Source organism: Pezoporus occidentalis, unplaced genomic scaffold (assembly GCF_034315485.1).
Source record: "Pezoporus occidentalis ecotype Australia unplaced genomic scaffold, CSIRO_AGI_Poc_V1 ctg12, whole genome shotgun sequence".
Taxonomy (NCBI): Eukaryota; Metazoa; Chordata; class Aves; order Psittaciformes; family Psittacidae; genus Pezoporus; species Pezoporus occidentalis.
Genome location: NW_026912994.1, coordinates 5,433,153 through 5,458,590, shown reverse-complemented (window position 1 = coordinate 5,458,590; position 25,438 = coordinate 5,433,153). Strand labels below are relative to the sequence as shown.

The 25,438-nt window shown below is 46.2% G+C and overlaps 1 protein-coding gene across 4 annotated transcripts in view; it reads right to left on the bottom strand.

The window, feature by feature from the left end:
- Positions 1–25,438, bottom strand: part of HEG1 (heart development protein with EGF like domains 1) — a 57,494-nt gene that overhangs the window by 20,819 nt on the left and 11,237 nt on the right. The window contains exons 2-14 of one of the 4 annotated variants that reach the window (XM_062607058.1): positions 16,577–16,855; positions 15,148–15,369; positions 14,480–14,770; positions 13,637–13,825; positions 12,826–13,134; positions 12,097–12,411; positions 10,671–11,003; positions 9,506–9,814; positions 8,476–8,805; positions 7,445–7,750; positions 6,611–6,940; positions 4,266–5,627; positions 1,609–1,728 (exon numbers count right to left, since the gene is read on the bottom strand). In XM_062607058.1, the coding sequence (XP_062463042.1) occupies positions 1,609–1,728; positions 4,266–5,627; positions 6,611–6,940; positions 7,445–7,750; positions 8,476–8,805; positions 9,506–9,814; positions 10,671–11,003; positions 12,097–12,411; positions 12,826–13,134; positions 13,637–13,825; positions 14,480–14,770; positions 15,148–15,369; positions 16,577–16,855 (4,695 nt within the window). Of the gene's footprint in view, positions 1–1,608; positions 1,729–4,265; positions 5,628–6,610; positions 6,941–7,444; positions 7,751–8,475; positions 8,806–9,505; positions 9,815–10,670; positions 11,004–12,096; positions 12,412–12,825; positions 13,135–13,627; positions 13,826–14,479; positions 14,771–15,147; positions 15,370–16,576; positions 16,856–25,438 lie in introns of all 4 variants that reach the window. The other 3 variants (XM_062607057.1, XM_062607059.1, XM_062607060.1) reach the window with 3 other exon arrangements.

The following is a 25,438-nucleotide window of genomic DNA, read 5'->3' as shown; positions in this document are numbered from 1 at the left end:
AAGGAGAATAAGACAAGTTAGTCAGAACACACATCTCCATACCATGTGTAACTGTGGTTTATCCACATCTCACATTTACATGACCGCCTGTCTGCATGGAAAACCCCTTCACACAGTGGACAGAAAACTCACAGCTTATAGTCACTGCCCCAGTAAAGCAAATTCCCAGCCTTGGGATTTTTCCCAAGGTTTACTGCAGTGTTCCCACATCCCAAGTCAAACTCCAGAGCTCAGTGCTGTTCAGCCAGCATTTCACTGCAGCATTCCTACATTTCATATAGAAACACAGACTAATTTAAAAGGATCCCTGAGCACAGACAGAACTAGGTAAATTTAGCAACAAGACAGCTTTAGGTACCAAAGCTATTTATAATAATTTTGGGTAAACATGTCAAATATCTCACCCACCCCTCCAATGGAAAGAAAGCAAATGAGCAAGTCGAAATAAGGCACTGGAAAAATGACATTTTAATTTTTCAAATTGTTGGACAGAATGAGCAATGACATTTGAAAAGAGGTCCAAAAGATGCATTTTTCCATTCTTAGATTGATACTTGATTCATGGCAGCAGAATTCAATAATCCGAGTTGTCCAGACTTGGAGAGATAATACCCCTAAATCTTGTACGAAGTGTCATGAGATACTCAGTGGAAATGAGAACTCAAGAGCTCAGAAAAACAGAATACCATTGCACACAACGTTATAAAGCCTCCACTTCTTTCCCATTTTTCCTCATATACAAAGCCTATCTTCAGCACAGATTTTATATCAGACAGCTATAATGTAACAATTCTCAGTAAAAAAGAGATGAGAATCACCCTCACAGTGTTTATATAATCTACTCATATCCCAGTTCAAGGCATAATCAAAGCAACTCTCTAAATTAGAAGCTGACACATTCCAGCTCGAAGAAATGTTTCAAAACACCCTTAAGGGACACCTCACCCATGTCTCCTTAGCAAAATTTCCATTCCTCTAATCCTTGCTGATTAAGGGTCAGAAGAAACCCTAGCAAAACAAATTCCACTTTACAATGAAACATTGTAAATCCTTGAGATTTAGAGTCCTCTAATAGAAAGGAGGGGGTCAGAACCTGAGTTCCAACTAATAATTGTGTTGCATGAAAAATGCTAAAGGTACAAAACAAGACCTTGATCTTACAAAGACTTTTCATGGCTGCTTAACTTTCCACACATGGCTGATCCCACTGAAGCCAGGTTACACAATAGCCCATGTCACTTCTCTCAAGCCAAGGGCCATCCCCACTGTTTGTAGGGCTTCGAGCTATGAGAAGCTGCTGAATGATTTCTGGGGGTTGTAAAACACATGAGGAACAGAAGGGGCACATCTGTCCTTAGTAACAAGCCTGAGCCCGCCACTCTGTTGCTGTTTTTAAGAAACTCTGAGCCATCACCGTGCCTGCTCCCCAACACAACAGCCATTAGACACTGCACTTGTATAAACAGTAAAAAGCTCTTGTTAAAACTGGTGGCTGGGAGCAACATTAAGCTCCTGAACTAGTATGAGCTTCAGTTAATTTATTTTAGAAGATTACAGATAATTACTTCCATCTTTTTCTTCACTGTTTTTTCACTTTTGTTTTCTTACCTAAATTGCACTTTCCTTTTTCCAGCTCATAGCCAAGAGGACACTGACAAATATAAGAGCCATGGGTGTTGTTGCAGGTGGCCAGTGCAGGACAAGGGTTGGAAAGACATTTATCCACATCTACAAAAGCAGAAAAAAAAAAAACAGGTTATAGTTACAGAATCACAAAAATCAACTGCTGGGTTAAAAAAGATCAAGTTGGCTCCTCTTCTCTGACCCCCTGAGCATTATCAGATTCTATATTGCATCATTTGCGCTTACTATTTATCCTGATGGAGCTTACTTATTCTGTTGGAGCTGAAAGAATAAACACAAACCACTTTCTCTTGAATATTCATTCAAAAGCCCTTGGGATCCAGTGTTGATGCATGTTAATATGAACACCCAGCTTGTCTACAGCGCTGCTCATCTGCAGATCTCAGAGTATTTTCCAAAGACAAACAATCTTACAGTTAAGGATGGAGAGACAGTCAACGATAGACTTTGGACCATGGACTCCTTTACCAAAGTCCTGCCCTTTTCATCTAAGCCCTGTTTCCATGATCCAAAGCTAGTGCTTGAACACTGGCGCAGTCTGTAGGCTACCCAGTAATGGTGGAAGCAGCCTTAGCTGCTGTCACCATCTTTACCAGGGCTGCAGTTTCCTCCATGCCAGGCTGGGGTGGCCACAGCAGCGATACCTGCCTGTGCCATCACTTGCAATGCACATCCTTCTGAGAGAGCGAGGACTTGGGGAGCACACACCAACTGAGAAATAAGGAGTATCAGGGGATTAATGACTATAGTCTCAGATGCTTCATAGATGAATCAACTTAAACTGCAAATTGAGGAAGAGAGCTAATACTCCCCTTTGAAAAAAAAACATGTCCTGGTCAAAAATGCTCCTCTTGCTCTGCCTGTGACTCACACAAGCACAAACACATCACACACACATGCAAGGGCAGATCATAGGCAGGACTGTGGACTTGTTGGCAACAAGGCAGTACAAGACAAGCAAGACAGCTTACACCCCAATTGTAACTATTTTGCGGTTGCTAATGAGGACTGCAGCAGAGGCAAGAAGGATGGGCTTTGCAATTAAAGCACAAAGCATGAGAGCCAAACCCATGTGTGTGTATCTGACAGCACTGTGATCCCCATGGCATCACAGAGGCCGCGCAGACCAGAGTCCTGAGCCAGCCTCTGTGTTAGGACACGCTGTTGGACGCAATTACATGTCTCAACTAGCCTGGCACGGCTACTCCAGCATCAGCAAGGAGGAGATTTGCTGCTTCTGATATAAGCAGCCAGAAATGAGTGGACATATTTTAAAATACTGACTTTTCGTTTTGCTGTCCTTCAGTTTGTGCTTTGTTCCATGGGGACCAGTGCAGCTTCTTCTCTCACGATGGTGAGTGCCCATGTACAAAGCACTATGTCCAAGGTAGCAGAAGACTCTTTTGCATTCTGGTAAGTGGGAAACCTCAGTACTTAAAGAAAAGAGTAACTTGCCTAAAGTGTGAATTGCTTGATATAAAGGATATGCTCCCTTAATTTTTTGATTAAAAAAATCCATTCCTCTACAGTTTTGGGGTTTTGTTTTTTTTTTTTTGTTGTTGTTGGGTTTTGTTTTTGTTTTTTTTTTCTTTCATGGAGCTGTAGCTATAATTAAAACCAATTAGCTTGATAAGTAACCTTTAAATACTTAATTATTGGATGGAATATATACCATTGCCAGTATTTCACTGAGATTAATCCAATTAGCACACAACAATATCCTACAGTGGCATAAGGGCCAGGCTCCTGAACTTCAGACACACAGTTGGTTTCCACTCATATAAAACTTTGGTCAATGTATTTACTTGAGAAGATAAGGAGCCTGGCAGCAGTTATAAATGATTGTAACAATACACTCAGCAAGATGTACACCAAAGGGTAACGGGTTAAAACTTAAACAGGGGAAGTTTAGATTGGATATAAGGAAGAAGTTCTTTACTGTAAGGGTGGTGAGGCACTGGAATGGGTTGCCCAAGGAAGTTGTGAATGCTCCATCCCTGGCGGTGTTCAAGACGGGGTTGGACAGAGCCTTGGGTGTCATGGTTTAGTGTGAGGTGTCCCTGCCCATGGCAGAGGGGTTGGAACCAGCAAGGTACTTTCCAACTCTAACTACTCTATGATTCAATGATTCTATGTAGCCTACCAGAAGAAGCAACAGGCCCTTGGGTAGGAGACGATTTAGTGATGTGGGGAGAAAACTACCATAGATCGTAGTAACAGAAGTTCCAACACAAATACCAGGTGCTGGCCAACTGCCTTTTCTCATGAATAAACTAAATATTGATTGATATCCAGCAACACTGCCAACTGATCAACAAATATAGAATGCATCCTACTCTTACCTAAAAGGCCAGTCAGCTTTATTTTCTTAAAATTTTCAAATTTCAGCTTACCATTTATAACAGAAATGTTCACCAGAGTGCTCACCCTCTTCCAACAGTTCAGCTTGATTGCTAAACACTTAGCTTAAAAATACCAACATGGAGACTGAGTTCTTACCCTCAAACCCTGCTGCCAACAGGCTTGTCATACATACATACATAACCCTTTGGAGACCCTTAAAGGGGGAACCAGGTGTTCCTGGTGTCCCCACCACTGATGAGCACCACTAGGCACATTACCTGTTGCTGGAGATGACATCCTCAGCCTGGGTGTGCTACCTGATGGAGGAACAGTGGTTGCTTTGGTAGCAGCCAAAGTAGTTGCAAGGCTCACAGTGGTCTTGCTGGTTGGAGAGGCTTCAGAAGGACTCGTAACAAGGACGTTTTCCTTGGTGACTTTACCAAGCCTTGCAGTGGTGGGATCCACAGCTTCTGTGCTTTCACTAATGGTGTAGACACGCTTAGTGGCAGCCGGCGTTTGAGCTCTATGGTCTTTCGTAGTGCTGGCATCACCTGGGGTTGGTGGGTGACTGGCTGGTGTTGTCAGCACAGGTTTCACTGTGGTCCGTACAACCACAGGGATGATGATGCTGTGGTTTGTGGCACTCAGTGAGGGGGTATGGGGTGCCTCTGTTGGCCCAGGCTGTGGGGCATCACTGGCTGTGGTAAGCAGCGGCGTTGCCTTCCCAAAACTGCCCCCCTGGGAAGTGGTGACTCTGGGTGAGGTGGTCTCTGTTACTGTCACGGGATCAGAAACAGACATGAGGTGTCCACCAAGCTGCTCCATAGGTGCTGTAGGAAGAAGAGACCCGGTGGAGGTAAAGGTGGTGCTGTCTCGGGGCTGGTGCGTGACATTGTGCTTTTTGGTCTCTCTGTGTGAGCTCCCAGCCACGGCAGCTGTGGAGGGCACCCGCCTGACCACAGTCGTAGCTACAGAGGTGCTTGTTTGATTGCTATCATTGGACTGTGAGACTGATGATGGCGACGAAAACAGAGGCAATAAAGATGCTAACGAATAAGATGGGGAAAACAATGAGGAAGTGGGCGAGGAGGATGACAAAACCTGCAGAGGGGATGAAGATGCCATTACAGAGGACAAGAGTGGCTCAGATGACTCCGATGATGTAAACAGATAATTTGGTGCTGGTGTTGATGACAGTGAGTGACGCAGAGATGACAGTGAGGAAGGGGCTGGAAATGCTGATGAAGATATAGATGACCTGCCAGTGGTCAACAACCCAGAGTCAGTGTTGAAGAGAGTTGTATGTTGTACGCTGCCTGCAGAAGCAGAAGTCAACTGTTTGGAAGAGTGTACCAGCAACGGCTCTGTAGATGGTTCAACAAAACTGCTTTCTCTGGATGCATTATTCCTCCTGTCCAGTGCCACAGAAGATTTTGATGGATCAGAAGGGTTGGAAATTTCAGGAAAAAAAGTGGAACTTTCTGAGGAGTCAGCAGAGGTGCTGCTATTCGAGATAGACAGGAGGGTCCTTTCTCCTCCTCTGGTATATGTGGTTGAAATGTATGTGCCATCCGTATGAGAAACTGAGGTCCTTTTCTCAGCATCGATGCTATTGACTGGCTGATGGCTGCTTGAAAAGCCTGGAGTAAAAGAACAAAATATATTAGAAAGGTGGAGTAGTATGAAAGTATTTTGATGTCATATTAAAATAATTTGTTAATTACATAAAAAGTTCTTGTCTGTGAACTGGCCCATGCTCTTAAAAAAAATTAGAGCGCCATCCAAACATAGGTATTGAATTATGAGCCTGCATTTAATTGGTTCTAAAATGGTGAACTCAGACAGTCACAAGGCTTCTGTGAAATGCATAGGTTTCTAAAACACTGTTCTTTCAGTATTGCTTTTCTAATGTGATTGAGCGCTTATCATTCCATGATATTTTGTGGCAAGCTAAGCAGGAAAACATATCTGTTCTCTTTATCACTTGAAATTTATGAAACTCATATTCTCTTCTTCTTATCCTCCACTCCCAACTAAAGAATATCCATCTTCTTCTGCTGATTTGTTTTTAGATACAGTGATCTTCTTGCCTCTGCAAATGAATTTATTACATTATGTTACTTTGCAGCCTATCATGAACTCACTGATTGAAAACTGCAGTCAGGAAATCCTAAATTATTACCACATTGGTCTGCAAAAAATTCAGATTATCTACTATAAAAGACGCAGTCAATTTCAGGATGTACAGCTAATCTCAGCAATCTCTAAAAATAAAAAATAGAGTATTGAAAACTTGATTTAATTCTACTATTAATTTAGGTCATCATGAAACACTTGAAAGCATCACCCAAAAGAAACCAGTTAGGATGAAAAAAAAAAATAATGAGGACATCAAAACAAGAGAGTTTCCCTGCTCAGGTTCATGGCTTCGCTTCTGGAATGATTCCTAGCTAGAGGGGTCTGGTTTTGAGACCTTTGGTAAAAACTTTCCCCTGAGTGAACCCACAGGTGGCATTGCATGTACTAATAAATGAGAATTTTGTATACAACATAGATAAATGCAGGGCAATATGAACATCCCCCCACCTCAAATGTACACTGGGTGTACAACTCACTAACTTACTTGTGAGATCGTTTTGGACAGAAGAGTAAGTGGGTAACTTGGAAGAACGTGTGAAGAACGTCTCCGTCGCAAAGCCCCTGCTGGCGGAGGCATTGACTGTCCCACTCTGCTCCGCTGACACTGTCTGAGCTGGCGCTGGAGAGCTGTCAGTTTCGGCATAGGAAGCAGAGCTACCGGCGCCGCCAGCCAACACACCATCCGTCACTGAGTGCAGTGTCCTCTCTCCACCCCCAGCAGACCTGGATGAACTGTACACAGGATCAGTGATGGGGCTGGGCATCCTTTCCTCAGCACTCAAGCTGCTTAGGGAGTGATGGCTGCTGGCCACAGCTGGAATAGGATCAAAAAGCAGGCATCTAATTTTTATCATCTCAAAGTAGATAGCACTTGTGAGTTCTACAATAATTCTGCTTGGAAATGCAGATTAATAAAATTGCACAGATAAAGATTAAATACAGATTAAGAAGATCTCACATATATATCACCTTAAATGTGGGTTTTATACAAAAAGCTTACTCTAAAGAAAGAGAGAGAGACAATCAGTACCATTAGAGTCACAATGGCATATAATTATCACCACAACCCACGCAGGCAGTGGATGTGTCCTGCAGGAGGAAGTTACACATCTCAGTCCTGGGATGTTTTTGTTAAGCATCAACAGCTGCAGATACACAATACCAAGCAGCAGAATCACCACTGCTTCTAAATCCTCATCACGATACCCACAAAACTCTGACATGTTTGTGGTCGTATCAACCCCATGGAAGAGGGGAGTGGAGGGGCAGTACTGTGTTTTCTATTTCAAACTCCATCCCAGAGTTGAATAAAACTCACCTGAAGGTACACGGGTAGCTGAGAAGTAGGTGGAGACCCTGGATGAAAGGGTGACCTTGGGCTCTGGATAGCCTGCTTGGCTGGATGGGACGTGTCCTGCTCCAGGCCATGCTGTGGAAGATGGGAGGAAGCTAGTACGGGGCTCCCTGGCCATGTCTGTGTGAGACATGGGGCTTTCTGCTGCTGTGCTCCACGTGCCATGGTTAGCTACAGCCTGAGATGTCCCCTCCTTGTGGCTGGAGAGTGTGGTCGAGATATATACAGTGTCAGTAGGAGCACCAGAAACTGTTCTCCCTCCCTCTGGAACTGCAAATCAGATATACACATAGAATTATTTAAAAACGTTTATTTTGCATATTAATAATACCTTTGAGGACTCTTCAGGGACTAAAATCTGAATATGTCGATCCCCACAGTGAAGGTGTTACTTGGTGACCAGCATGACTTATTTGCTAAGTGGGGTTTTCAGGCAGCCTGTACTTTCCCCCTTTACTTTTCTGGCATTTTTACACCAGAAAAATTAAACAGATTGGGGTGCATGGTGTTTCTGGAGGAGAATGGTGGCAGGAATGTAGGAACTAGTCTAGAAGGTTGTGCAGAAAATTCCCTTGGGCAGATCAGTAGCTTTCATACCTGCTCTGGTGGGACAGCAGAGCTGAGCTGAGCAGAGCAGAGCTGAGGCTGAAATACACAGTAATTGGGATATGAGGAATGGCAAAAGGTCCACTAATTCCTTGCCATGTCTCATGCCAGGCTTCCCTGGTTTGAGTGCTCAGGTCAAGGCTACATGACAGCTTTGAAATATGGCCCAGAAGAGCTGCCTGGCTGTCTAGTTCCCAGCATAAGGAACACTGCCCCAAACGTCACGAGGCAAATAACTCACCAGCTATACAATGCTAAAACACCATTCACTATAAACCAGACTTACTAAAAAGGCAAATCTAGTTTAAAGCTAGACAACTCGGAAGCTCAGGAGGGTGGCAAGGCACAGGGATGTCCTTAACAGCAAACCTGGAAATCAGAAGACCCACCTGAAACACTTGGTTGAGGCAATGGGACTGAAATGCTGGGAGAAAATGCAGGCAGTGGCTTTGTTGGAAGTTCAGCAAGTCCAGCACCACTCTGTGAAACACTGCTCTGCCTCCCAGGCTCTGTTGCTGATGAGGATGATAGAAGAACCACATCGAAGGAGCTGGTGTGGGGCAAAGCAGAAGCAGAGCTCCCTGCCACATTGGATGCTGCATGGGTGTCTGACACAGGCACTGTGCTCCTCTCCCCACCGTTGGTGGGTATCACTGAGCTGGGTGTACTGGTGAGAGGAGTATTGGGCAGGCATCCTCCTGTTGCCAAAGTCCCTTCAGCTGAGAAAGAGCAAAGCAAAATACAATTATACACCCTAAGCTATAAACAGGTGGGTGTGCTCTCTTCCACCACCACCCTTAGGCTGATGGCAAAGATATGATGGAAAAACCAAACCTGGAGAAAACACTAACTGTGAAGACATAACCCTTTCCTGTGCAAGGAACTGCTGCTCATAAGAGAACAACTTGAAAAGGGCACCAGGAACAAGCTGCAAGAGCTCTATTGGTTTTGCTTCCCTTCAGTGCTGCTCCAGCACTACAGTCCAGCCATGGGAACAGTACACCTGCAGTGCCACTGTGGGTTACAGCAGCACCAAAGTCCCTGGTACTCGAAACAAAGCATGGCAGGCTTGTGTGGGATCAATAAATACTGCATTTGCATCCCACGGCAAAAGTCTGGAATGACTAGTGTTATGTGCTGTTTGTATATACACAGCCCACAGGGCAGTCTTGAAATTGTGCTGTCTCAGCAAAGCACACCAAATCTGAAGGCCAGACTGCTCTTGTAGTAAGGCTGTTGTTTTTTTTCTGGTGACTAAATGTGAAAAATAGTTAATGCACTTTTCTCTGGAAGTCGAAATTTTCTTCCATGACGACCAACACCATTGTCCAGCAGTTTTTTGCATGCCCCTACTCCTCCATTCAGAGCAGTCATTAGAGGTCTATAGGAAGAAGCCCCATGGGTACGGTCAGAGCTCACCTGGGGAAATGCTTTCTGAAGCAGGTGGTGAGCCTGCGAGAAATGGGTCTGTGGATGACACAGTGGCACTTCTGCCACCACCACCCTGGGCTCCCAAAGAGGGCTGAGTATGGTCTGGAGAGCTGACAGATCTGGTATCAGTGGTGGAAGTCTCTGTTGTTCGGGCCAGTCTGGTGATGGCTGGCAAAGACCTTAACGTTCTCCCTCCACCCTTGGCAGCTGTTGTGGAATCAGAGGTACTGGTGGTAGGGAAATTGGTTCTTCTGTCTGTTGCCAGGATGCTGAATGATGCATGGCTGCTTCCAGTAGCTAAGAGGTGATAAAGAAATAATTTACGTTTTTACACATACCAAACTATAAATAAACAGATGAGCTTTCTTCCAGTAAAACCCAGAGGCAGCAAGTACATACACAATTAGTAAATATGAAATCCAGAGAATCATCCACAGAAAATAGGAAATTTCCAAAGACATTAATCCTTCATACAGAAATTTGCCTTCTAAAATCATGGTTTGATGCTGAGAAAACTGCTATTATATAAAAACTGTTGAACTATTAACACTGAGCACTTGATTTCATCATTATGTGCCTGAGTGCACTCCATGCTGCTAGAACAAACAAATACTGTAACAACACAGAAAAGCCTGGAAATCAGTTCAGACAAGGCACTACACTGAGTAGTGTGATGGTCTTCAAGAAGGACTCTAAAGAAATGGGACTGGGGGATCAAACCCCTTCAGCACCCCAGTAAGGTCTTGGACTGAACTGCGACGTGAAGGACCTCAGAGACTACATTGAAAGTTGCCTTAAATTCGTTGAGCTGGTGCTATTTCTGTGAAGCAGCATGGTCCAAGGGGTAGGACAGAGGGCAGCACTGAGGTCTGTCCCTGGGACTGCAGGCACATGATCTAATCCTTGATCTAATGCTGAGTTCTTTTGCCTATTAAATGGAGAAACTTTCCACATATGTGCCCTTTCTGTAAAAGACCCAAACTACATTGTTTGGTCAAGCAAAAGCTGAAAAGGTTCAGACACACGATCACACTGTATCCTTCCAAACAACATATTCTGAGCAGATGAAAAGAGTCAGGCAAGCGTGAGATACAGTAACAGTCCTCCTTTTACTTACAAGTAAAATGGTATTTCACTTCTAACTTGAGCTCACCTAAGGAAGGACCTTCTGAAGGAGAGCGAGAGCGTGTTAGCACAGAGTCTGCCACCCACTCGGTGAAATCCGTGATTTCTCTGGACTCATGAAATCCATAGGTCTCTTTCACAGAAGATGTGGACAGGGATCGGATTGTGCCCAAGGTCCTGTACATGCCACTAGTGGCCGTGGAGACTTCTGCTGTCCATCGGCTACTGCTGGTGGCAGATCTTGGGGACCTCCCACTGCTGCCTGCGGCCATGGCTGAAAAGAAAGTGCTGGTGGGAGAGGAAGCACGGGGGTTTTTGTTTGTTGCTGAGCTGTCAACTGGTTGGTGGCTGCTTCTGACACCTAAGACACAATAAAAGCAGTTTGATTTATGCATCTAGAACTAGACATCTAGGGCTTGTTTATATAGCACACATTTCTATACTGTTCATTGAGAAATTGAAATGACCAGGTTCTCAAGCTGGAAAAGGCACAGCTCTGGGAAGAGTTGAACCCTTCACATCCAAGCATATGTGGCTTAAAAAAAAAAAAGCCATGAAAATCTCAACTTGAAATCAGATTTTTGAAGTGCAGGCTGTGCACAATACCCAGTTTATACGTTTAAGCTGCCTTTGAGCCTGTTTAAAACGTCAAGCTAAATCTAAAGGATGAGCTAAAACAGTCCTGACTTAGGTTTTCTAGTGACAGTCCAGAGAGCCAAGCTGCCACCTCAGTGGTGGGCTGACAGCACAGCTGTGGGGCCGAGCGCCCCGCAGCACTGGGCACTCAGGTCATGCAGGGCAGGCCACAGCCTCACCCACAAGATACTCAGAAACACCCCCATGCCCCAGCCTCATGTTCAGTGCAGCCTGATTTATCCTACGCTTAGCAGGCATGCTGCCCAGGGCTCTCCCATACTGCAGCGCTTGGGATGCTGGTATTTCACCAGCTCACCAGGAGCAGGAGCTGCACTGCAACTCACAGAGTGACGGGCTGAATTACGAATTAATAGTGAATGGTGGAGCAGAGCTCATCTGGGACCACTCCAAGGGCATGGGACAAAACAGCAATGTTGTAGCTGTGGGGACTCTCAGAACACTGCCTCTCTTACAGATCAGCATGGCAGATGCAGTGCCAGATGATGGCTGCAAATCCCCAGCAAAAGTGTCTCTTGGCAGGCAGAATGTGCATGCACATATTTCTGACCAATGACTGCTTTTCCCAGCACAGGAGTTGCATTAGCAATGAGGACATTGATGGTTTTCACTTTTTCACCCAAAAGCTGAGATGCACTCCCACCCTTCCCACCAGCCTCACTGTCAGCCCAACACAGCCAGTAATAAGAATATCCATGTATCCAATAACAACTGATGGACATATGTAAGAGAAAACAACATAGGTATATGAAATCTTGTCCAGCCCCAAAGCAGCCAGCTTTCAGACTTAACAAATTTACCTCTGAAGGTACTTTCGGAGGCAGAGAAGGAGCTTGTGAGCAAAGGCTCCCTGGGAGGCATTGGGAGATCAGAGGTTTCCTGTGAGCCACTAGGATGGTGTGTCCTGGCCCCTGAGGAGGAGAATGTCTCCCCTGAAGAGCTGGTGGGGTTGGTGTTATTGGCAGATCTCTCTGTCATGCCAGTTGTGTGGCCATTTGTGGGGTACCCTGGTGCGCCTGCTGCCATACTGGGCAAGACAGCACCATGCGTGTCTGAGCGCAGCATCGCCTCTTCTGCAGCTGGGACGCTCTTGGGATCGTAATTGTTGCTAAAGGCTAAAAAATTGGAGAAAAGAACTATAAAACTGCATGCACATAAATGAAAACAGCTGGGTAGGTTTCATCCTGCTATGATGTAGACAGTAGATGCAGATAATGTATGTGTGAATATTCTATATGGAAATATTTCATACTGGGAAATCATTAAGACAGGGAAAAATTGTCTCTCTATAGGAACTGCTGAAATTATTGCTTGCAAAATTCAACTGAAAATTCAAGGAAAATCTATCCTTTTCTTCCAACAAGAATAATATTTATCCATACTTTCATTTCTGTGAAATGTTTTTAAATGTACAGAATGTGCCAAATACAATATTATTCCTTCTTTCTTTAAAATAAAAAGGATGTATTTTGTTTATAAAGGATCCTTAAATAATGTTCTAAGTTATATGGCTAGCTATCAAAACTCACCTGGAGAAGTGCTTTCCAAAGCAGACGATGAGCCCATGAGTGACAAGTCTGTGGCCCCTCTGCCACCACCATACTGGCCTCCCAGAGACATCCCAAGGGACTGGCTCTGGGCTGAAGAGCTGGTCATTTCAGTACCAGAGGTGGAAATCTCTGCTGCATCAGCCAGCCTGGTGCTGGCTGGCAGAGACCTTAACATCCTCCCTCCACCCTTGGTGTCTGTTGTGGAAATGGAGGTGCTGGTGGTGAGGAAGTCTGAAATTCTCCTCTCCGTGGCTGAGCTATTGGATGGCTGGTAGCTGCTTCCAATGGCTACAGTACAATAATAAAAAAAAAAGATTCATATCATACATATGAAATTATAAACAGATGGATGCATTATCTTCCCAGATGCTTAGAGTGCACGTACAGATATTAAAACATAGGAAGTTTTCAATCTGGACAAAGTACTCTTCTGGAAAAGCATAAATCCCCTCACTGCAGGAAGACCTTGCACAAAACCCGGGGCTCACTGCCAGGACAGCACAGCTTCATGAGAGGTGGCGTAGCTCGGCCAGTGGGAAACCCCATGGGATAAGGACTGCAGGGACTTGCCTTTAAATCCCACCCAGTGGAAATCAGTCCAGGCTCTCTTAATATCTTTTTGTAGCTTGAGCACAGCATCAAACAGCAAAGGGGAGAGACCTGAGCATGGCCACATTCCTGCGTGAGCCTGCAGCTCAATTCACATCCCAAGGCTTAACAGAACACGGAAAAATGTTTAAGGAAGCACAAAATAGGGTAAAACAACAAACCACAGACTAACCAAGCTCACCCACAGCAGTGCTTTCCAAAGCTGGGTGAGAAGGGGCAAACCCATGCTCTGTGGAGGGCCTGGGGAAACGTCCCTGTGCCAGGGCCAGCAAAGAGGTCACCAAGGCCAAGGGCTGAGCTGCTGAGCCAGGTGCTACCCTTTGGATACTGGACCTCAGGTTTTCTGCAGCCCTGATGCTGCTCCCAGCAGCTGTGACAGAGGGAGAAGACATATCAGGGTGAGAACGCTGCAGTTGTGTTTGCTCCTGGCAAGCCCCGCACATGGAATAAGGAGTAGGTAACACTTGAGGCTTTCAATAAATTTGTGTGGAATGGGGTAAAGCCTCCAGTTTTGAGAGCTCCGGGAACTAGTTGCTTGCAAAGCAAGCGAGAGGAAGCCACGAAGACCAGGGCTCTCATGTTTGCTGTCCTGTATGGGTTGTTGAAACAGAGGCATCTCTTCCTGTCTAGCCGAGAGCAAATTCCCCTGGCATGGTCATGAGTATGGATTACCAACTTCATGCAGCACTCAGGTGGAACACACAGCTCAGGTAGGGCTGCGACCTCACTTTTGCTCTGCAGCTGGCACTGAACCAGCTGAGATATTTCACAGTTGCAGATGCCCGCCCTGCAGAGAACACAACAATAAGGTCCAAAGGCCTTTTTTATGTTTAATAGAAATGTTGGACCAAATTATGTCTTCTGTTGTTTTTTCCTGCTTTCAGCAGGAAATTTCAGCTAACCATCCAAATAATAACAAACAGAATATATGCAAAACGCATCATCTTCTCTGTTCCAAGAAAATAAAAGCTATATAAGGGCTTTTTAAAAGTATAAACCAAGTCTGTGGGCCAGCAAAGCTCACCTCCGAAAGTGCTGTCCATGGCAGGTGATGCTGTGCGTGAGGGGCTTGTGGAGTTGCCAATGACATTCCTGGGGTGCAGCATGACACTGTTTGCAACAGTCTGGCTACTGGCTTGTGGGGAGGACTGGGGCTGTCCTGGAGAGTCAGGGAAGGGAGTGCTTGGGACGGGCAGCAGCGTCCCCCCACTGCTCCCCGAGGGGCTTGTTGAAGTGGCTGCAGTGCTTACAGGAAGGCTACCAGATGGCTCCTTGCCTATCCAGCTGCTCAGCAGTTGCAAGGGGTCACTGGTGCCTGCAAGACAATGGGGGAAAGCAAATGAGTGCACAGAGACAGGCTGAAATGCCCACCCAGCATCCTGCATTGCCATTCTCTGCCTACCCCCCACAGTCAGGGATCCCTTTGCCCATACTCTCCTATAACAACTTTATGTTTGGGAGCTGCACCAAGTAATTCATAATTTTCAAGACTAAGAGAAGCCACACGGATCCTTCTCTCCACTCTCATGCATGAAGCAAGCCAGAAAACTGCCCTGAGCACATGGTGAGGATGGAGGGCCAGAGCCAGTGTACAATGCTCTAGCAATGCAAGGGGAGCCAGCCTTAACTGGTGCCCAGTTTCTCCAGGTAAAAGCATCCACCTTGTTCCCAGGCTGAACTGGGATGGCTCACCTGAGCGATGAGTCTCTGCAGATGAAGGTAGCATTGCTGTCATGGTATTGTCAAACCCCGCCACACGCCAGGCCCCATGGGGCTCACCCAGCATCCTCTCAACCGAATCAGTGCTGATGGCTGCCAAAACTGTACTCTCAGCAGCTGCTAGGGTGCTGGCAGAACCCAGAGCCTTCCTGTCTCTGTTCCAACTGCCCACAGAATGATGATGGCTTCCAGTAGCTGGAAAGCAATGCAGGAAGGGTCATGGTCTTTACTGTGAGAGTGGTAAGGCACTGGAAGAGGTTGCCCAGAGAAGCTGTGGCTGCCCCATCCCTGGAAGTGTTCAAGGCCAGGCTGGACGGGACTTTGAGCAACCTGGTCTAGTGGAAATGGGTTTGGGACTGGATAAGCTTTAAGGTCCCTTCCAACCCAAACCATTCATGATTTCCCCTGGAAAAGTTATTTTGTCTCTGCTGGAGTGGCAGCAACATCACTCACAGTGGTACCCACCCCTACCATATGCAATAGATAGAGTCACAGCTGCATCCCGTTTCCTCTGTTTAACACTGAGCACACTGCAGTAGGGACTGCTAGGAACAGAGGGTTTCTGTCACAAACATATAGCAGTATTTCAAAATTTGTCCTCATTTGTGTATGGCAAAAGAAACCCAGATTTAAAACACAAACAAAAACAGAACAAAAATAAACAAAAAAAACCTCAAAACATTAAAAATGCAGACGGCAATAAGGAGTTTATGTCAGGACAGCCAGCTGCTGGCACCCTGGGCACCTCCAAACTTTTTTCCCTAAAAAAAAAGAGGAATTATGAAATTAAATAAACCCTCTGTGCTCATATCTCAGCAAGACACATTTCATCCAGGGATATTGAGAAAAAAAATGAAGTGGGAACAGGGCAATTAGCACAGCCTTGTCGTCCTGGTGTGGGAAAAGGTTTTGATTTAATGCATGCTTAAAAAAGTACATTGGTTTATTCATGACCACAGTCCCACCAATGTGGTGAAGATTATGAAGAAGTCCAAAGGTAAGTGTTCACTTGCAGGATTTGCACATGAGGACCTCAGATACAAATCATGATGCAGCTGGTCAGATATTTTTATCCCAGGCACTTATAAGCTAGGTTGGGTTCATGATGGGGTTCAGCTCCTCCTTGAAAGAGGCATGGGGAGTTGGGAGTCTCCACTCTGCGTGCAGCCTTTGAGCTCCGTGGATGGGCAGGACTTTTGAAGGTGATGCTGGGTGTTGAATAATGACAGCAGCATCTCCCAAGAATCGCTTTCATTGTAACATTCAAAAAAATCAGCTTTTGATTTCTTCCAGAAATCTGAATTCCTAGCACTGGGGATGGGAATATTTCCTAACCCACTGGCTATGCTTGGACCATGGGCTGAGTATGGCAAACAGGGACTCTGGCATCAATGAAACTTACCACGATGATGGCTGTAGGCAGGCAGGTGTGTTGCTGTCCCAGCAGATAGGCTCTCTGGGGGTCCTGCTCCCAGTGGGGTGATATCCCCACTGCTGGTGTGGGGACCACTGTGCCCCATGACCCCATTCACTGCTGGCACCATACTATGCCTGGCAGGCAGTGATGCATGCTCCCTGCTCCCAGCCAGTGTAGTCATCAGCTCCACACTGTCCATGAGGGCACCAGAAGTCCTTATCTCTGTGTACGAGCTTCTGCTTTCCTGATGGCTACTGTCAATGACTGAAAGGAAAAACAAGAAAAAAATCAAAATCCCATCACCAGTGCTGGACGTGCAGGCACGGCGAGCTGCAGTAACACTACGGCCAAGCCCTGATCTCATTTACACTAGAGAAAATTCTGCATAATCAAAACACAGACATGAAATTTATTTTGGATTCACACCAGTGGAAATTCGATTGGCCTGTGGGGACAAATGCTGAAACCCACCTTTGTGCATAAGATTAATTCAATTCACACCCCCACACTTTTTGTGTGCTAGGAGAAATAAATCTTTAAAGTAGCAAAAAGAAGGTCTTAAATATTTTATGGAGATAGGTACAGTGTAGAGCTGTCTGGGTTTCAGCTGGGACGGAGTTAATTTTCTTCCTAATAGCTGGTGCAGTGCTGTGTTTTGGCTTTAGTCAGAGGACAACGCTGATAACATACCAATGTTTTAGCTATTGCTCAGTAACGTTTACCCTTGTCAAGGACTTTTCAGTCTTTCATGCTTTGCCAGTGAGGAGGAGCACAAGAAGCTGGGAGGAAGCAGGACACCTGACCCAAACCAGCCAAAGGGGTGTTCCATACCACAGCACATCATGTCCAGTATATAAACTGTTGAGAGTAACCCAGAAGGGACTGATCAATGCTCAGATTGGGCTGGGTATCAGTCAATGGGTAATGAGCAATTTGTGCATCACTTGCTTTTTTAATTATTTTTCTTAGGGTTTATTCCTCTCTCACGCTTGCTCTTTTTCATTACTATTATTATTTCTTGCTATTATATTTTACTTTATTTCACATATTAAACTGTTTGTGTCTCAGCCTACAGGCTTTACCTTTTTTTTTCTTCCAATTCTCCTCCCCATCCCACTTGGAGTGGACGGAAGGACTGAGTGGCTGCATGGCACTTGGTTGCCCAGCTGGGGTTAAACCATGACAGGAGCCCATGGGAAGAGTGTGTATGTCTCCAAAGCTAATGGCTGGCTGGAGCCCAGCACAGCCCATGTGCCCCACCCCAAGGGCATAATGGGAGTGGGGAGGGCCCCACAGCTCTTCTGCTCTCTCCTTCAGCCAGCGCTGATGGGATGCCTAACTTTAAATCCCACGACCACCAGAGAGGTAGCATGAAGCTGGCAAAGAACTGCAGAGCAAACAGGACTGTTGGCATAACCCATCCAGCCACCACCAGACACCAGGACAGAAGGGATCAATGTATGATGTGGGTTACACTGGCCATCCAGGTGCTGAAACACCCCAACGTGATAGGCATTTTGGCATATTTGACATTATGACATTAAGATAAGACATTTTAGAACATGAGAAACAAGATAGAGAATTTTGTACATCTGCAGGTCCATTTTCTGTGTGCAAACGTGGCCAGAGCCCCTGTTCCATCCTAAAAGTGTTTGGGTCTCCTCTCTTGCTCCTGCTACAAGGCTGCTCCAAGCTCCCACCTCTCCCATCATCCAGAATCATTTTCTCATTTCATTAGAGAACGAATGAACACACTTACAGAATAAATGTTGGTTGCCAAGCCAGCATTACCCTTTAGTTTAGCTATTCCCCTCCCTGTGCTTCATCCCCACCATGCCGATGACTAACAACAGCAATCTCATCCCCTCTTTGCACAAGTTTCTTCTGCATTTCTACCATCTGCTGTATCTCATGGACCCAAAAATTACTTCTTCCAGGGATGCAAACAGGCATTACATGCTTTATGGGATCCCCAAAATTGCACAGATGGCTGTGTGCATCTCTAGAATAGAAATGTGTTCCCAAATAGAGCCCTAAGCAAGGACTGAAGACATTACTCAGTAGACAGCTTCTTGGCTTGCTCATTAACGCTGACCACCGGCAGCAGCAGTGAGACTCAGTGAGATAGTTGTGGCTTTAGATTTGGGTCTGCCTGGAGCAGGGCATCTAGTGACAGCTGCTCTGAGTGGTTGCAGTGAGATTTGCTGGGGGAGCTGGGGTTTCCAGTCCACAGTATCAGGCAGGGCTGCACAAGGATTTCCCTGCACATCAGTCACGAAAACAAGGAACAACCATCCCTGCCAGACATTATAGCCCCAAGGCTTGGCTGGCACTGAAGCCTCAGATGCTCTTCAAAGCCCACAGCAAGTCAAAGCAAGTGCAAATCACAGTGGAATCATCTGAAACAGCAAAATCCCAGTTTTGCCCACTTTTCATATAACCAAAACACAATCTCCAGGCTGGAATAGCCCTATGCCCGCTCCACTTGTTGAGTAGGCAGAATGGGAGCCTGGCTAGGGAAACTGAAAAAAGTCTGAAGCCTCTCAGGAAACTGAGAAAAGTCATATATTTTGGGAGGCAAACTCGCCCCACTTTGCAACTTTGAGATCCAACAGGCTATGTGGAGCCTGTCACACACATGGCAACTCTAAACAGGGCTGCTGACTGTACACAAGCAGCAGCTAAAGGCACAGCTCAGACTAACCAAAACTCCAGTGTTGAAGGTTAAGCCCTGCATGCCTGTCTTTGGCCTCCAAGCATTTTCTGTAAGAAAGCTGTGCCTCAGAAAAACACCCATGGGACACCTACTCCTCTTTGCCTTGCATGTCTCCTTGGGGTTTGCTGTACCTGTCATGCCAGAGGTGGCAGCTTCAGGCATGGTCTCCTCTATCCATACAAAATAGTTTCAGAGGGAACTCAGCAAGAAAAAAGATACATACAGATGGGACAGACTGCACTTCATCCTGGGACTCTGAGCATCAGGAGGCCTAAGGAGACAAGAGTTTCAGTGGAGCAGGGCCCCTTGGGTGCTTTTAGTGACATCCCTAGCCATGGCTATGATGCCAACCTCACCAAGCACACCAAGCAGCCGCTGCCATCTGGAGCCTGCTGTGCGCAACCTCCTGTCCCATCTAACAAGCTGCTTGTTGTCACCATTTGGATGAGGGGATGTGAAGTTGCAGGGGACACTTGCCACACTCATTTGCAAGCCAATATCCAGCCTGTAATTGTAGCCCACAAGTCCATTTATAGCAGCCCCCAAAAATTTGGGTGTGCTGGAGGGTGGTGCAGTGAATTTCTCTCCTCTCTTGCTAAAAGCTTTCAGCTGTGCAACCCATGCTTACTGTGCCTCAGCAGCCAGAAGAAAGAAGGCAAAGCAGCAGATGCTCAAAGAAATCCTTAGGGGATGAGTATAGACAGAGGGAAATTTGCTTTCTTGTGTTGCCAAGTCATTTGTCAACAAGGGCTCCAGCAAGGCACTCTAAAATATATAGCGGGGCACCACAGCAAGGCATTTAATTGCCACTTCTTAAAAATAACCCTGGAAATGCCAGCAAGCAGAGCCTTCAGCTATGAACCTTGATTGAATGCAACCAGTTCAAAAGCAAAATGCTGCTGGTTGCTTATCTGGTTGTTGTTCACCCTACAAATCCACCCTCATGTTTTCTCTATCCTCTTTTGGCTTTGCAGAGCTTTTGGGAATAAACCAAAAAGAAAACCCTTCCCCTTATCATGGGCACCAGCAAACCTGGCTTTGAGTGCAGCCAGAAAGTGGATGGGCTGAATAAGAAGGTATTATTTACACAGGCTTGTTAGAGTCATCTGGCATATTTAACTCTGCCGTGCAATGTATGCCAGGTCCTAGAGCAGGGAGGAAAACATTGTGTTAGCACAGGCTCAAGTCCCCTTTTCAGTAGGCACAAAGCAGGAGCTGTGCTCAACAATCAAACCCACAGCGTGTAGTAAGGAAACCTGAAAACAATCAGGCTGTTCAACAAAATAGACATGAAATCTCAGCTCATCACACCACCATCAAGCCTGCCAAAAGTTCAAGACAACTGCAGTCTCCTCTGACTTGCCTACGGAAATAAGCCTTCAAAGAAAACCCTTTGTTGGAGCAGATGGACCAGATGCAAACATCGTCCAAAAAGAAATACATGTGGGACCATCTGGCCTCCCCTGATGCATTAAAGGTTTAAAGCAGTGGCCCTTTAGCTCAGGTACTGATTTGTCACTAACAATTTTGTCATATCCTAAGCTGGCAACTGCCTTCCACGGTTTAACTCCACGCAGCTGCAGCCATCAAGAAATATTTGACTACCAGCACAAAACTCTCCTGCCACCCACTGAACCGGTGTTTTTCTTCCCAGTTAAAACTAGCAATGATGCTCACCAGACAGGTTGAGGCTTGGACTTACTTTTTCCCTCGCAAGCATAACAAGCCCACGGCTTGCTGGGAGCTGAGTTATAATGCAGCCAGGACAAACAGATGAGGTTCCAGCTGATATCTCAAGGCATTGGGCTTGCTCCTGGCAGCCCAGCTGGATGTCTACCTTGTGAGACTCCTGAAAAATCCCTTTTGGACCAGCCATTTTCTGTCTCCATCCCTGGGTGGATGCCAACACTGGCATTGCCTTGGCCAGGAGGTGGCTGTTGCTGGGGCAATGTCATGGTGATGCTCAAGGCTCAACCATGGGACAGCACAGCACCACAACACAATACTGCTAGTTTGCAGCAGCAGCTGTGGTCGCTCGTGGACATTTCAGGACAGGGAATAAGGAGGAATGTATCTTGCTAATGCCAGGGGAGAAGGATCCTTGCAGGAGTAGTGCAGCCAGCCAGGGTTCCCTATGAGGTATCCCAGCACCACTGCTTTCCTGCAGAAGGTATTTTCCTCCTCAAAGGGCAGAAAAATACTCTCCTGACTGGGGAACACAAATTTAATCTGTGTTTGCACACCAGAAAAACCAAGAGTGGTTGCTTGGCTGCCCAGAGCAGCCCTTCACCCCAAAGCAGTCCTTCCTGAGGAGAGTAGCCTTTCCCTGGAGATCATTCCTTGTACAGCTGCTCATGCAGCGGCTGCTTTACCAGGGCTACAGCCATCCTGGGAGCATCCCATGCTGAGCGGAGCACGAGTGAAGAGAAAGCAGGCTCCTCCCGAGGACAGACAGCTATAATTATAAAGCCCACATCTGTTAACATTGCATAATCTTAACATCATCCAAGGCTCACGGAGGGAAAAATCTCATCTCAACTTTGAAAACTACTTGCGGGTTGCAGGGAAGGGTTAGGAAGAAAGGCATGCTGCGAGAGAGAAGAAGCGGGGAGCAAAGCCAGGGCTGCTGGCCCCACAGCGGGTGGCACAGGTGGCTGCTGATCCCCACCAGGGCCAGGGCCAGGCTCTGCACCGTGTTTTGAACGGCTGCTGCGGATGTCGGGATCATGGGTGGAGACCGGTTAGGAGCCAAGTGAGTTTGTGCGAACAAAAGCTACAGCCCTAAATCTGGCCCATCCAGGGCTCTCTGGGATTTTCAGTTTCCTTCCTTGTTCTTGCCCTGAAAGAAGCAGTTCGAGGAGGGAGGGGATGCGGGGGGGGGGGGGCTGAAATGGAGCTTGAAAAGAAGTTTCGTACTTGAGACGGGTCAGTTGAGCGTAAACACACTGATAATATTGCTTGGGGAAGGTCCCTCGTGTACAAAGCATGGGAAGAATGCAAGAGGTTTTTAACCACATGTGGTCAACCCTTTTCTGCTAATTCTTTTTATATTAATGAAAGAGATTATTCAGGCTGGACAAAGAAAGGGGACATGAGAGGGTGGATGGGGAAGAGGTACAGGAGCCCTGCCATTGCCTTCTGCTCTGCTGTGGGGCTCAGTTTGCATGGGGTACCCTATAGACACATTCACCACCAGTGCCTTGCTCTGATCCTCGTGCTGCTTGCCCTCTCCCCACTGAGTCCCACACAGAGCAGGACTTTAAATCATTTTAACCATAATACAAAGAGTTTATACAGCCACCAAAGGTGACTGGAGCTCTAATATGCCAGCTCGAGAAAGATGATGAGGGCTTATTGCCAGCTAGAAGACTCTGCAAGCTCTGAGTGACAAGGTCCAGGTTAATGTCTACTTGGCCATTACGGGTAATGGACGCCCACAGCACTGGGGACATTGCCATGTACCTGCACAGGGACATGCCTCAGCCCCGTTTATATCAGGCCATGGCACTTCACTTGCAGTGCTGCTTTACGAGACAAAAAACACACTTCGCTTCTGCACCACCTCGCCTCTGGGATCTGTAAAACCACGAATGGTGCTAAAGGCCATTTTTGCTTCATACCCTTTTTTTCATGATCCCAGAGCCTGATGCTCAGAGATGTCATAAGAGAGCAGAAAGGATCCAATTACTATTCTTAAGAGCATTACCCTTAAGCAGAAAAACAAGTACTCCAAAATAGAGTACACAGAAACCTGTGGTTGTTTCCAAAATCATGGGATGCATGCATATAGCCCACCTGCAATTAGGGATAAAACCTGCACAGTGCAGGGACAGGATATTGTCCTACTTAACCAGTGGTTTCCAGCCTCTTAATTTTGCTGTCTTAAACATTCCCCTGGAGAGGTGTAGGCTTTCAGATCACCGATCAAGCCTGTGAAACCCTTACTAATCTTTCTCAGATAGTTCAGGTTCAATACAGAGATCCCTGGGACCTCATGGAGCCATGCTGCCTGAAAGCCACCAGCCCAGAGCTCAGAGCAGCACCTTAAACCTCTTCTCATGAGCTGTTTTTAAACAGTTTTTGGCAATTGAATTTTAAAAAAAACCTCCTGTTGTACTGTCAAGCCTTTGGAAAACACATACAACTGTAAGTCCACTTCCAACAAGGATAAAACTGTTTCGTGACTACTGATACTCCTAAAAAGCCTCATAACCAAGGCTTCACTAAAATCCCAATCCATCCATTTATACAGCCAGTGCAGAGGGGACCAAGCCTCTAGCCCCAGAGAGGCCCCACAGGGCCTTAGGATCAGTGTCCTTGTTGCCTTTCCTGAGCAGAAAGCCCAGATTAGCTGTATTTGATTGCTTGCCCACTCATTTATTTTCTACCTCAGAAGTGTCCCCTCTGGCATTGTCTCCCAGTGTTAATGTGGGAAAAGCCCCTGCAGCCCCATGGGGTGTGAAGGCAGTTCTTCCCCAGCACCAGCTGATGGGCCCCGAGGCACTTACCAAAGGGATTTCTTTCTCACAGTTTCCAGTAAATATTAATAAAAATAAGCAAAAAAAAATCTCCTGAATGGTACAGCAATCTGAGCACTCAGACCTCCTCTCCTTCCCTCTCCTACCACCCTGCAATGCTGAAACGTCTCCAACCACCCTGACTGCACCATGGATTCCAAATGCTAAATCCCAGCACCAGGCTTTTCTGTAATGGCCTGCAGAAATATTACAGAAAATATGACCACCATGTAGCACCTCTCCTTCCTTTGCCGAGGTTTGTAAAGTCCCTTGGAAGCTTTATCTGGTGGGAAGCCAATGGTACCCTCGCTGGCACCCGTGAAGCCAGAGCAAAAGCCATTCAGGGACCCAGCCCGGTGTCATTTTAACTTCTGCTCCCTTCCGAGGGCAGTGCTGCTGGAGACTGTCAGACGGCTCGGGGAGGAAGTCTCCTGGCAGGGCTCCACCAAAGTGGAGTTGCTAGGTCACTGGAACAATAAAAAGGCAAGAAAAAACATCCTGGCTGCAAAAAAGAAAGGGGAAAAAAAGGAAAAAGCCATGGCAGTGTGTGCAGTCCTGGTTAAGTGGAAAGAAATAGGGCTGGAGAGAGCAGGACGATGCTGCTGCTGGCTTTTGTAAGCACAAATCAGACTTAATTTCTAACACGGACTTTTCTCCAGAGCTCTCACATAAATAATTCCAGAAACCTGGAATGTTTCTGCAAGGTTTGCAATTGGTAAAAATCACACATGGGACGGTATTTCCAGGGAAGCTAGCTTGCTGCTGCTATGGAGAGATTAATCATCATTTGCATGTTAACCGGGGCATCACAATCCATGGTGTGACCTCCTCGTGCCATCACATGCCCCATCAGCTGCCCACGTTCATTTAAACTGATAATATAAGAAAACTGCCTCCAAGCAGGGCTGTACTTGGTGATAAGGGGATGAGCAGCCCCACAAGGTGCAGAGAACTGTGCAGCTCCTCTGTAAGGAAAGGTGTCAGAAGCTTAGAAGCTGCCGGATGAAATTTTGCTTTCTGAAAAGTTTAATTTCAATTCCAGAAGGGAGCATTAGCTCACTCTGCCTGACCTCATGTATAACCGAAGTCATTCTGTGCAGCTTATTTACTACAACATAAGCTCAGTGACTTATATTTGACTTAAATGGATACTGCAGACAAAAAAAAAAACAAAACACACCACCCAAAAAAACTATTGTTATTTGTGGTTATTTGGGATTGTGCTTAAACCCACAAAAACTATGGGCTGAAATACAGATTCTTCTGCATAAAACCTCAATATGCACCAAAAAGTGATGCCCGGCAGTGGGAAGAATATGTATGGCAGGAGCCATCCTCTCCAGAAGCTGGAGATTCTGGCCCTTTGGAAACTCAGAAGAAAACAAGGCTGTATTTTCATGTCAGACTCTGGAAAAAAAAAACACAGGTCCCTGCTTCAAAGTGGTCTGAGCCCAGGGGCTGCTTCCCACAGCCAGAAGGGGAAAATAAATACTGAAAAGATGGAGGAGAGAGTAGGAAAAGGGGTGCTGCCACACTGAAAGGCCACACCAGGAGCAGCCGGGGATTGCTATGTGTCCCTTGGGGCAGAGAGATGCTGCCCATCACCACACAGTG